At 46.1% G+C, this 13,457-nt stretch overlaps 1 protein-coding gene across 1 annotated transcript in view; it reads right to left on the reverse strand.

Moving 5' to 3' along the window:
• Positions 1-13,457, reverse strand: part of LOC144767921 (von Willebrand factor A domain-containing protein 7-like) — a 210,301-nt gene that overhangs the window by 157,876 nt on the left and 38,968 nt on the right. Inside the window, exon 3 of the mRNA XM_078651260.1 lies at positions 226-498. Within this exon, the coding sequence (XP_078507386.1) occupies positions 226-498 (273 nt within the window). The remainder of the gene's footprint in view (positions 1-225; positions 499-13,457) is intronic.

Raw genomic sequence — 13,457 nt, forward strand, 5'->3', positions numbered from 1 at the left:
AGCAGCCCTCACATACTCGGAGGTGTTTTATGAGTGTGTGTGTGTGTGAATGCACAGATGTCATCACATAACCACAGTTCTCCTCCCTACTCTCTTTCCTCACCTGCACTGTATGGAGCAGCCCTCACATGCTCGGAGGTGTTTTATGAGTGTGTGTGTGTGAATGTGTGAATGCACAGATGTCATCACATATCCGCAGCGCTCCTCCCCACTCTCTTTCCTCACCTGCAGTGTGTGGAGCAGCCCGCCCAGGCTGGTCCTGGCCGCAGGGTACCTCTCCTTGATGATGTTGGAGATGATCTGTTTCTTCTTCTCCAGTATGAGCATCTTTGCTTCTGTGAACTTGTCTGCCGCACTGTGGCTCTTGGCGTCATCCGGGAGGAGGAAGTCTACCTCGTTATTACTGCGGATAATCTCATCCAGCGCCATCTTGAATCTCTTTGTGGAGACCGGGGCTCCATAGTACAGCTTGAATATTTCCTCTGCCACCAGGTCCCCCTAAAATGAAACAAATGTGTGTTTGAGTCAGAGGTGGTGTCTGTAGTTCATGCAAACATTGTCTGGGCTAGTGACTTGTGTGAGCTCAGCCTGGGGCAGGTGTGTGCCTCTGGTACCCTCCAACATCTGCCTCACGCACTTCCATCGTGACACCACCACGCACCCCCTGCAGACCCCTAAGTAATCTGCTGCCCCCTTAACCCCTCTACCCCCGAATCTTTAGATTCTGGCTATATTTCTAGGGTGGAGTACGGCTCTCCACTGAAATTGCTTCCACCCCCCTCTGCGCGCTTCCACCCCCTTCCGCACCCCCTACCTCCCACCCCCAAGATCGTACATGCCAATATTGCGGTACTGAATGAACCCGGGAAAATGAAGATATTGAAAACATGGGGGGGGGACTGAATTTCCACACTCTCAGTTAAAGCGGAGGAGAGTTCCGGTGGGAGACAGCTACAATAAAGCCCTATTTGCCTTAAATATTTGGGAGTTTCCTTCCTGAATCGGGTCTGTTGGTGAGCACAAGGCCGGCTGCAGGGCGCTGCAGCCAGTGCCACTGCACAGGGCGCCATGCCCAGGTGCCCTTTGGAACTTGTATGAGGGCACCGTGCGCATCGCCCCAAAGCTTGCCGTGGGTGTCATTGCAGAGGGCGTCAAGTCCACGACCCGGTGGAAGTAAAGGAAGGACACGTGTTCCCTCCACTGTGGTTCTCAAAAATCCGGACCCCGTTGTTTTCCCGATATCGAGGTCCAATACCCGTGTCACAAAACCTCAACGTATCAATACGATTTTGGTGTCTACGAACCGATAATGATTAGGACATCATTCCTATGTATTTGCGTTACAATCGAGGGTTGCCAACACCCCTAAATCACAGTTTCCGTCCCATCCCTTAAACTCCATTTTGTGAACGGCATCCATCTTGCATCTTGCCCTCATGATAAGTCAATTAAAGGTCGAGCTTGATCCAAATAGACACGTCCACCTTTCGTGACTTTCCCCTGACCTGTCCCAACTGACTCCACTGTCTTCGGCCAAACCTGTTTAGGCAGCTCCTCGCCCAGTGGCCGAATGCGATAGCATCTACGCATAACATTCCACGAACCATTCACTACATACAGACCGCGCTTTCTGCAAACATGCACCTGTCCACGTTCCTTGTTTATGGCCAGGTTTATGACTGGGTTACACCTTTCTTTATTGAGGTTTCATCGATATCTGATGGGAGTTCCAGGCCTAACTGGGTAATCTATCAACGAACTGGACATCTAAAATATGGGCTTGCTTGCATGACTTCGCTCTTTGTATTATTGTAGAAATATGTATATTGCCATACCATAAACTCAAGAATTCTTGCTTGAAGCCATATATCTTGTATATAAGGAGACGGCTGGTTCTGTAAAAACGAACAGTCTCCCAAAACCTACTCTCCGTGTGGTGTACTTCTGGGACACGTGTTACTTGGTAGCTACCAATAAAACTTGATCTTTGACTGCGATAGAAGACTCATTGTTTCTGTGGTCCGGAACAAGGGAACTCAGAGGTCTTCGGGTGTTATCCCCTGACACCAGCGGGTTCCTAAAAACCCGTTACCTCAGTTGGCGCCCAACGTGGGGCGATATCAAGCGGTGACGGTCCAAGCCAGATGTTCGTGAGGAGCTTCGTGTGAAAATTCCGGAGGACGGCCAGCCACTTCAGCGACCCCTGTATGTCGACGTGGTTCCGAAGGTCTTTGCTGCGAGGTTCCCCGCGTCCCGACGGCTACGAAGGACTGCTGCCCTGACTATCGCTTTGTTTTGGACCCAGTGATCCTTGGTAGAGCGAAACGATAGACGAGTCTTCTAGCGACGTCACAGATCTTCAAATACTTCAGTTAAGTATAAGTGGAGCGTCTCCCAGTCCTTAGTTTGTTCTTAGTTTTTGGTATCCTTGAGATACGACTTGATTTGGTACTTGCAAGCCCCAAAGCCGAAGGACTCATGTATTCACGAGAAATATCGTAACAGATAATCCTTTGAAGTTTGAAGCTAGACTAGTGAGCGAAGATGCCTGGTTTTAGCAGACTTGGAAACTTGTTTTGTCTTGGTTGTAGTAAGGACTCCCAATTGGAAGATTCTTGTCCGGTTCCTCCAATTGGAACTCCAACGTATGAACTCTATGTAAAGCACGGCGTAGGTCCTATAACATATAACGAGGTATGGATAAAATACACCCGCAAGGATGGTGTTTTAAAATGGCCCCAATATGGTAGTTTCGACCAAGAAATATTAGATAACTTAGAGGTCAAATTGTTCAAGAAGAAAGCCCGGCCGGTGATGTTTGACTCTTTCCGCTTATGGCGCAAAGAAGCCAAACAGAAAGAAATAAGATTAGCAAAAAAGAATAAAAGAGGTATGTCAATGGTGCAAGCTGCCGTTGCATACAGAGATAACGAGGAAGAGCAGGAGAACGAACAGATGCTTAGGAGCAAGAAACTAGCGATAGATAAATGTTACCCGATGCTGCCAAATAGAGGAAAAGGTCAAAAGGAAGGATCCGAGAAAGATCCATTAATGTCCCACCTATTAAATTCTCCGCCACCCTATGCACAAAATGCCGCAACCTTTAGTTGCACCTTTAGTAGCTGTAATACAGGCTCCTTTACCGCACCCACCAGCTGTTCTTCAGCTGGCTCCTGTTTCTTTGGCACAGCCTCCTCAAGGCTCACCGATCACGTCTACTTCTCCTACCGTTCCTTCTAAAATTTCGCCTAGCGCACCTTCTAGTCTCTCTGATACTCGTTCTGCGAACATTTCTGTTTCTGCTTTGCGTGACTCTGTTCTACTACCAGTTATTCCTCCACTTTCACCTTCCGTCTGGCATAAAATGGCCAGCATTGTTACTAACTTTCCTTCACCACTTTTTCGGTCGCCTAAAACGACCCCTAACACGGAACGAAGACAATTACGAAGCCAAATGCCTGATTATCAGGAAAGGGAATCATTGAATAAGTTAGCACGAAATTGGGCTATGGATACAGCGAGATATGATGTAGAGTCTGTCATGAACGTCTTCCGTCAATGGGATGAACCAACGCAAAGATACGTGTTTGAGCAGATGTGTGTTTTCCTGTGTGAGGATTTGGAAGATAATGGTCAGAAGAGCAGCCAGCAAGAATTGTGTAGTGTGCGATTTAAATTTGGGGAGGGTATGATAGTTGGTCCCGACGTTGAAAAAGCAGTTGAGATATTATTATCACATCCAAGTACGGGTGGTAATTCTGGGTCATCCTCTGACAGTGGTACATCTAGTAGGAAAAGAGCGAGACAGTACCCCATGAGAGAGGTTCCTCCGGTTTGGAGGGAAGGTGATGCAAACGCAGTTCCACCGGTTCTGCCTCATTTCCAGCGTGTATGGGTACATGTCCCCTGGAAAAGATCCGAAGTTTTAACGCTCAAACAGACACTACCCGATCCCCGTAAAAACCCGACTGGGTATTATAAGGAGTTGTCCCAAACAGCAAGCTCATGTATAATTAGGCTGACCTGTTTTCAGTTTCTATTTTTGGTAAATTCTGGTGGGGGTTTTTCAGTGTTTTCAATATCTTATAAAACAGTTGTTATCAGTGGTTACACATTTTCACGCCACTAAAAACAACAGAAAAAGTGTTTTTCCGGTGTTTATGGAACGTTTTGCTTTTATCATTGCTTGCTTTCTGCACTGAAAGAACATGGTATATAGACAGTGTACGTATAGTGTAGATGAGGTCCAAAGAGATTTTTGCAAATTAATCTCATTGTAGTACACCATACAATACTTCTTCAGTGAGTCTTTGGTCATTTGCACTCGCGCTTTCTTTCCCATGTAAACTTCTGTGAAAAGGCCCTCTCAGCATTCATAGCCCCTTGGACTGTGAACCGTCAGCTAAGGGGCACAGTTCGGATGACTCTTTCTTTGATGCCACATAAAGCACCAAATGATAAATATTTGCGTTTTAGTTCCTGGGCATAAGAAAACAGTGCACCAGAATGGACTAAAAAGTCAATAGCATCCCTCATTAACGCTTAAGATTGTAAAGATGCTTTCAGCATACCATCTAACAAGTGGCAAGGATCTCCTACTGGGAATCACTTCAGCTCGGGTATCAATTTTGACAGGTCATCACACAAATTCTTCATATACTTAGCTGAATCACTACAAATACAAACAATATCACTCCAATCTTTGTTGAACTTGGAAAGAACCTTTTTTGCAGAGCATAACAAGTGACACTGCGTTCCATGTTTTCCAAAAGTCTGGTGTCACGTTTTCACCACTATTCCAGATGCTTGATGATATATACACTTGTCACTATACCTTAGATTTAATGTTTAAAGCCTGAGGTGTTGGCAATTCACCTACTATCAATACTGACCCACTAGAAACTATGGTCTAATGTATTAAGGGTTTTTACCCATTCTCTGTGGGCAAATGTGATGACACATATTAGGAAAGATTTTTATGAAACTAGCCATTTTACCTATCAGTGAAAGAATCAAATGCAGCCAAAGTATCAAATGTGAGTTTGATATGTCCTGATTCTCTACAGTTTATAAAATAATTAAACTAAACCTAAAACGTGAAACTAAACCCTGCATCTTTAGACCAAAGGCCATAAAACTGAAAAAAGTAAAAGAAAGAAAAAACAATATTTTATTGGCATCCCTAAAGAACAAAACTCAAACAGAATAATGTTAGCCAGTCTTTCTTCCTGCTAGCTTGTATAACAAAGTTACATTTTATTGACCCCTTCAGTAAGAACAAAATGACTCTTTCACTTTCTTTTTCCTTTCTTTGAATGGCATTTAGTTTGTAGTTGTGCAGGTGTTTTTTCAGTGTTTATATGTTTTCACCGGTGAGCGCTATTTTTCTTTCAGTGGGGTTTTATCAGTTATTATAGGTTTAAACCTAAAACCCCACAGCCTATGTATAATGAATTTAGCGGATATAGACATGTTGTTTGGGAACGTTGTTCCACATCCCTTATGGAGTAAGATACGTCATACGGATCATGACCAAGAATTAGGTGACTCATGGGCGAACATTGCGACTACAGATGCTAGACAAATCGGTGGTTTCAAGCCTGAGCCGTTAATAGCTGAACTTCCTGGTAGAATTATTGCGTACATGAAGACAATTATGCCTGAAGTACGTGTAAACTGGGACAAGCTATCCGCGTGCAAGCAGAAGAAAGACGAGAATGTGTCTGACTTCTTCACGAGATTTGAGGAAACTTTCACTGACCATAGTGGTCAGGATATGGCTACCGAGGGTGGCCAAAGACTGTTTGTAGACAAGTTTGTACACAATTTGCTTCCTGAATTGTGTGCTAAACTAAAAGACTCAGAAAGTGCTTGGGCTGTCTCTACGTCAGCGCAGATTCTAGCAACAGCCCAGTACTATGAAAATAGGCGTAAAGACGAGTTAGACAAGGCAGACAAGAAGACGAAAGATTTGAAAACTAAAGTTCTTCTCCAACAGGCCTATCAGCCTCGTATGGCTAGCCAGCCCAATTATCAACAGAATCAGCAGTACTCTAGGGACGCGCAAGGAAACGAGCTTTCCCATCAGCGTCCTACGTATGGCCCGAATCAATGTGCGTATTGCAAAGAAGAGGGTCATTTTAAGGGTAATTGTCCGGCTCTTACACGACGTTTAAACGGTGCCCAAGGTGTAAGGGGAAGAGGTGTTCAGCATGCCTCTAGAGGTAGAGGCCGTGGAAATTTCACTCAGAATATAACTTCTTTTCCGCCTCAGAAATCCATGAATAGCTTTGATCAACAGAGTAATTTATCGTCCAAGTCAGCTCAGTACTATGCTGACGACTATTACACCGAACACGACAATGAGGGTAACGATCGCTAGGACAGCCATGGACAAAGAGAGGGAGTTGTTTCAGTTCCAGTAGATCAGGATGGATCTTATGTCGAGGTAATTACCTCAGGAGTGTCAGAGCCATTTCTGCTAGATACTGGTGCTACAAAAAGTTCTATTATGCACTCAAAACTTCCTAGCGCACCTTTGTCTGGCGAAATGAATGTCTCAGTAGGCTTCTCTGGCGCCCCTGTTAGAAACCCGATCTCTAGTCCTGTTTCCCTTTCTGTTGGCCCCTGTGAATTAGAAGCACCCCTCATTCTTACAACAGGTTGCGGTGAAAATTTGTTAGGATTGGATTTGCTAAAGAGATTGTACGCGACTTTGTACTGTTCTCCCTCGGGAGTACAGCTTACTTTAGGGAAAAAAGTCATTTCTCCAATGTACTTGTCAAAAGAAGGTATCCCGACCGAATTGTCATCACTTCCGGATATACTGTGGGCTAATGGTTCCAACGATGTAGGTCGTTTAGAGATAGCACCGTATGTCATAACTTTGAAAGCCAACGTCAGATTGCCACGTATTCCCCAATACAAAATATCTAATGAATGCTAGAAGGCATTATTAACGATCATTTATGATTTGATCGATAAAGATGTTATCGAAGAAACAACAGGAAACATTTGTAATAGTCCAGTTTTACCGGTCTTAAAACGTACTGATCCTTCACAGCCCCCTGTGTATAGGTTTGTGATTGACCTCCGAGAAGTAAATAAGGTAGTTATACCGCAGTTTCCAGTCGTCCCCGACATTACTGCTTTATTGACAATGGTTCCAGCTTCAGCAGCTTGGTTCTCGGTGATTGACCTGAAGAACGCTTTCTTCAGCATCCCGATCGCCGAAGAGAGTAGAGACCTTTTCGGCTTCAATTTAGGAGGACGAAGCTTCCGCTTCAAATGCGCTCCTCAAGGCTACTGCGAAAGCCCATCAATATTCAGTCAGGCTCTGAAAACACAACTAGACACAATCATACTGCCAGATGGGTCAACATTGATTCAGTACGTAGACGATCTACTGATCGCTGCAGACACTGAAGAGATTTGCAAGGAAGCTACGTTGTCGCTATTACGTCACCTATGTGACATGAAGCACAAAGTCTCCCTTTCAAAACTGCAATTTTGCCGACAAGAAGTAACCTACCTAGGTCACATCTTGTCGAAGGAGGGAAGGAGACTGACACCAGAAAGAATACAGGCAATCACAGAACTAAGTGCCCCAAGGACACAGAGAGGTGTTCGAGCTTTTTTGGGCATTACATCGTACTGTAGACAATGGATACCGAATTTCTCACTACTAGCCAAACCCTTACTGTCACTACTCCGCAAAGACACGCCTAAACCTATGCCTTGGTCTGAAGATTGTCAGACGAGTTTTCTCGAGTTGCGCGATGCATTGTGTTCGGCTCCTGTGTTGGGAAACCCCAACTACAGTAAGCCTTTTACATTGTATGTCCACGAAAAAGAAGGTTGTGCATTATCAGTCTTAATGCAACTCTTTGGGGACAAACAGCGCCCATGCGCGTATTTTTCGGCAACTCTGGATCCAGTGGCTAAGGCACTGCCAAGTTGTCTAAGAGCAACAGCCGCAGCAGCTGTCTGCATTCGACAGTCTGCTGGATTAGTCATGAATAACACTTTGATCGTTATGGTTCCGCATGCAGTAGACATTTTGCTAAATAGGACAAAGACACAACACCTTACTAGCGCTCGACTATCCAGTTACGAACTTACCCTGCTAACAAGTCACATCCATATAAAGAGGTGTGATACACTCAACCCCGCTACGTTATTACCCATCCCGACAGAGACAGACAAGATTGACAAGCATGACTGCTGTTTCAGGACCGAGGAAGAGACAAAAGGGAGAGTAGACTTACAAGACACTCCCCTTCCCGAATGCAATGATACTCTATGGGTTGATGGTTCATGTTTCAAGTTGCCGAATGGTGATACGACTACAGCATATGCCATAACGACATTACACACCATTGTAGAGACTGCACGCATTTCCCACGGTTCTGCACAAGCCGCCGAACTTGTAGCGCTTACTAGAGCATGTGTGCTGGCGAAAGGAAAGCGAGTGAATGTGTACACTGACAGCCAATATGCCTTTGGCGTGGCTCACAGTTTTGGGAGATTATGGCGTGAACGTGGGTTCCTTACGTCCCATGGTGCAAAGATACAACATGGCCAGCTAGTCAATGAGCTCCTTGAGTCACTCACCTTGCCCCTACAAGTCGCCATTATAAAATGCAGTGCACACAGAAAGATTCAGGATGATATTGGCCGCGGAAATGCATTTGCAGATGAGGTTGCGAAAGGAACTGCAAGGAACACAATGAGTCGGATGTATGTCATGGGTCCCGCTAGATGGATTGCTGATGTGGGAATGTGTGAGGACACCATTGAAAGCGTAAAATCGATACAAGCCGAGGCCACTGAGAACGAGATGAATGAATGGAGAGGAAGCACAGGTAGATTGGATGCGAATGATTGTTGGGTCGAATTATCGGAACACCAGCGATGGTTATTACCTAATGCATACGTACTTGCAGTAGTAACGATGGCTCACGGAATGGCACACATCAGTTCGAGAGGAATATGTAAACTCTTGGCCCCAGTATGGCAGAATAGCAATATCCCAAAATGTGCAAAGAATGTGGTCGAAAAGTGTATGGTATGTTTGAAGTACAATCCCGGTAGGGGAACCCCAACTCCAGCTGGTCATTTTGCGCCTCCAACGTACCCGTTCGAGGTTTTGCAGCTCGATTTCATCCACATGGAGAGGTGCAACAATCTGAAATACGTTCTCGTTGTTGTTTGCGCCTTTTCAAGGTGGGTGGAAGCGTACCCCCTTAAGGACAATACCGCCTTATCAACTGCCAAAGCCCTTGTCAAAGAGTTCTTCCTTAGGTTCGGTATGCCTAGAATCGTCTGGAGTGATAACGGAAGTGAATTCGTAGGATGCGTGATGAAGAGAGTGTGTGAGTGTTTAGGCATACACCAGAAATTCCACTCTGCAAATCACCCCCAATCAGCTGGATTAGTAGAGTGCTACAATGGCACTCTAAAACTCAAACTAGCCAAGATCCAAGCCAGTACAGGTCTTAAATGGCCTGACGCCCTGCCTCTAGCACTTCTGTCAACCAGGACGACTGTCCACTCCAGGTTAGGACTTAGCCCCCATGAGATTGTGTTTGGCCGCCCAGCCAACGTCTGGGGCGTGCCAAGACCCAAGAAACTAAGCGAGATAGAACACCCCGTACTGCTTGACTATTTGTGCGAATTGACAACTAAATTGCGTGTTTTACACCAACAGGTTCACAGTTCTTCTCCACCAGCCTCTGACGATCCAGGTCACCTCATCGAACCCGGTTCGTGGGTTTTGGTGCGGAATTTCCAGCGCACCAACAACGGACAGCCGCGGTGGACCGGACCATACCTGGTGTTGCTTTCAACGAGATCTGCTGTGCGAGTGGAAGGCAAGAAGAACTGGGTACATGGGACCCACTGCAAACGGGTCCCTCTACCCCTTCCATAGGACCAGTGGGTCAACAAAGGACTTGCCGACTCTGAGACAGAATCCGTATCTCGCTTCGTCCCTTTCAGCGATGCCCGTTTGAAAGAAACTAGTACCGAAAAGGAGAGTGATCATATTTTGCAAGGACTTGTGTCACCATCTATGCAATTGGACACTACTGAACCTGAAACGCTGTTTGAAGATCACACCGTACCTGGGAAACGACGATACAACCTGCGGTCTAGACAAAAGAACTAATAAAAGTTTGATCTAATGTAATTTCCTTTTTCCCCTAAGAACTATTTTTGGATTTTCAGCTCTCTCGTCCCAAGGGAACTAGCTCATTTTTGATTTTTCGAACCGCCATCCGGTTCTGCTGCTAGGGTCGCGGTTGAAGTCTGGGGAGTGCAACTGGGAAGTTCTAGGTCCACGGTTCTGATTGGTCCACGGGAGTTACCCCGGACTGAGCAGAGCGCGCTCCCTGGGAGAATCAATCAACCACCGCGGGCAGCAACTAGAGGATGGGGTTTCCAAGGGTAGAGAGACCTGTCAGGCTCACGAACTTCAGAAAACAGTTATGCACGATACTGTCCAGAAGAAGATTCCTGATATTATGTGTTTTAATGTTATGTAGCATACTTGTGTTTTTTATTGGTTATACTCTGTTCGTATTTAAAGTTACCTTTTCGAATGACACCCAGACACCACCTCCTCCCACTATTTCTCCACACTACTTTCACCCTTTACCTGAACACGAGTCTGCCCGAAGACTCGAATTTGTAAACAACTCTTTCATCCGGCTTCTACACCAACACCAGTCCATAATGAACACGTCAAACTGTTGGATATGCGGACTTATGCCACACACAACCGATAAGGGGATCCCATACTTCATTTTGCCATTTAGCTACTATGGTTCTCTGTGGGCTTTCCAGACCATGTTCTTATTCGCCCTAGAACCATACCCGACCCGTTCCGCTGCGAGCGATTCCAGTAACAAGGCACTAATCGCAGGGATAAGGAACATGAGTAGGGATATCGACACATATCTGACAATGCCCAAAGATGAACTGAGTCCCTACACCCGTTGGAATGTGACTAAACATGGGGTTTACCTGGTCAAGAGCCAGGCAGCACAGAAATCTCGCCCACTTTGGATAGTTCCCCACCGAGGTCACTTATGCTTACAGGGTATTGGTAGGAACCCCACAGCACAGTTGGGAAAGAGCGTTTGCACGGAAACATATGTATTTGCTTCCCGAACTTCCCCTATACTCTTGGCAGCCAAAGGCACGTATTTCGTTTGCCACGACCAAGCCTACACGTGGTTACCCCCTGATTTCTCAGGTTCATGTTTTATTTCATTTCTGCTGCCTCCCACCTATACGGCCCGAGCAGATTACCACCGGACAAGGACAGCTAGAGGTGTCGTGAGTAAAGACGACACCGCGGGTCAGGAATTCGCTGACTTCGCAAAAGGTTTTCTGCCATTTTGGGGGCCCATGGCGAACAGCAGAAATATTCGACAGTTAGCGAGGATAGTTGAATCCGCCGTGACTACGACGGCCGGAGCACTTGGCAATTTGACAACAGAACTTCAGTCGGATCGACTTATGACCCTTCAGAACCGAATTGCCTTAGATATCATACTCGCCGATCGTGGTGGTGTGTGTAGAGTCATCCAATCCAGTTGTTGCATTTTCATCCCTGATAACGCACCGACAGTATACCAGGCCATCTCCAAATTACACGAAATATCTGGTTCCCTTCACATTGAGAAAGGGGATTGGTCCCTGCTGGGGTGGTTCTGGGAGCTGATCACTGCCTGGGGATGGAAAACCTTGATCTTCATTGGGATGATCTTGGCACTTCTGTTCATGTTTTGCTTGTGTATACAGTGTGCTCCTGCACTATGTGGCCTCTGTGCTACCTCGTGTGTACGGAAGCCTGTGTCGCAGGACGAGCTGAGTAACAGAATGATGCTACAGCAACATCTCCACGAATTTCTTCATACCGATTTGGACTCAGATTAGCATGAGTTATTGCCTTATATGAGGGCAAAAGGAGGGACTGTGGTTCTCAAAAATCCGGACCCCGTTGTTTTCCCGATATCGAGGTCCAATACCCGCGTCACAAAACCTCAACGTATCAATACGATTTTGGTGTCTACGAACCGATAATGATTAGGACATCATTCCTATGTATTTGCGTTACAATCGAGGGTTGCCAACACCCCTAAATCACAGTTTCCGTCCCATCCCTTAAACTCCATTTTGTGAACGGCATCCATCTTGCATCTTGCCCTCATGATAAGTCAATTAAAGGTCGAGCTTGATCCAAATAGACACGTCCACCTTTCGTGACTTTCCCCTGACCTGTCCCAACTGACTCCACTGTCTTCGGCCAAACCTGTTTAGGCAGCTCCTCGCCCAGTGGCCGAATGCGATAGCATCTACGCATAACATTCCACGAACCATTCACTACATACAGACCGCGCTTTCTGCAAACATGCACCTGTCCACGTTCCTTGTTTATGGCCAGGTTTATGACTGGGTTACACCTTTCTTTATTGAGGTTTCATCGATATCTGATGGGAGTTCCAGGCCTAACTGGGTAATCTATCAACGAACTGGACATCTAAAATATGGGCTTGCTTGCATGACTTCGCTCTTTGTATTATTGTAGAAATATGTATATTGCCATACCATAAACTCAAGAATTCTTGCTTGAAGCCATATATCTTGTATATAAGGAGACGGCTGGTTCTGTAAAAACGAACAGTCTCCCAAAACCTACTCTCCGTGTGGTGTACTTCTGGGACACGTGTTACTTGGTAGCTACCAATAAAACTTGATCTTTGACTGCGATAGAAGACTCATTGTTTCTGTGGTCCGGAACAAAGGAACTCAGAGGTCTTCGGGTGTTATCCCCTGACACCAGCGGGTTCCTAAAAACCCGTTACCTCACCACATGGATGATGTGGGGTAACTGCGGGAGCGCCTGGCTGCCCTGTACCCTCAGAGCACCTGTGATAGAGCTGTCTGCGCCAATGCTTGTTTGCTTCCGAAAGTTTGCTGTTGCTGCCCAGAACTGCACAATGCAGATTACTGACTGTGCAGGCGTCCTCCAACCGTGGGGTCGACCCTCTGGGCGCAGCGGTGGGAATCGCATAAGCGATCTCTGTTACTGCTCAAAAACTGTGGGGCATATTACCAAGGGCCATTATCGCCGTGTTAGCGGGATTGTTTCCCGCTAAAGCGGCGATCATTTTATCGCCCTATTACCTAGCTAGTAGGAGATAGCGAGCATCTGGGGGCCCACTTTGCATGTCAGCGATATATATCGCTAATGACATGCAAAGTGGGCGTGCCAAGATGTTAGCGACTGGAAACAGTCGCTAATATCGCTATCTCCAATTATCAACAAAGCTTTACTTTTGGTAATATTCGCGCTAAGCGCGAATATCTCCATAAGCTAACGCCTTCCCAGAGCAGTTCTTAGCCATGTTATCCAATGGAAGGTGGATAACATGGCTAAGAGCATTGTC

The sequence above is a fragment of the Lissotriton helveticus genome, chromosome 7 (genome assembly GCF_964261635.1).
Source record: "Lissotriton helveticus chromosome 7, aLisHel1.1, whole genome shotgun sequence".
NCBI classification, from domain to species: domain Eukaryota; kingdom Metazoa; phylum Chordata; class Amphibia; order Caudata; family Salamandridae; genus Lissotriton; species Lissotriton helveticus.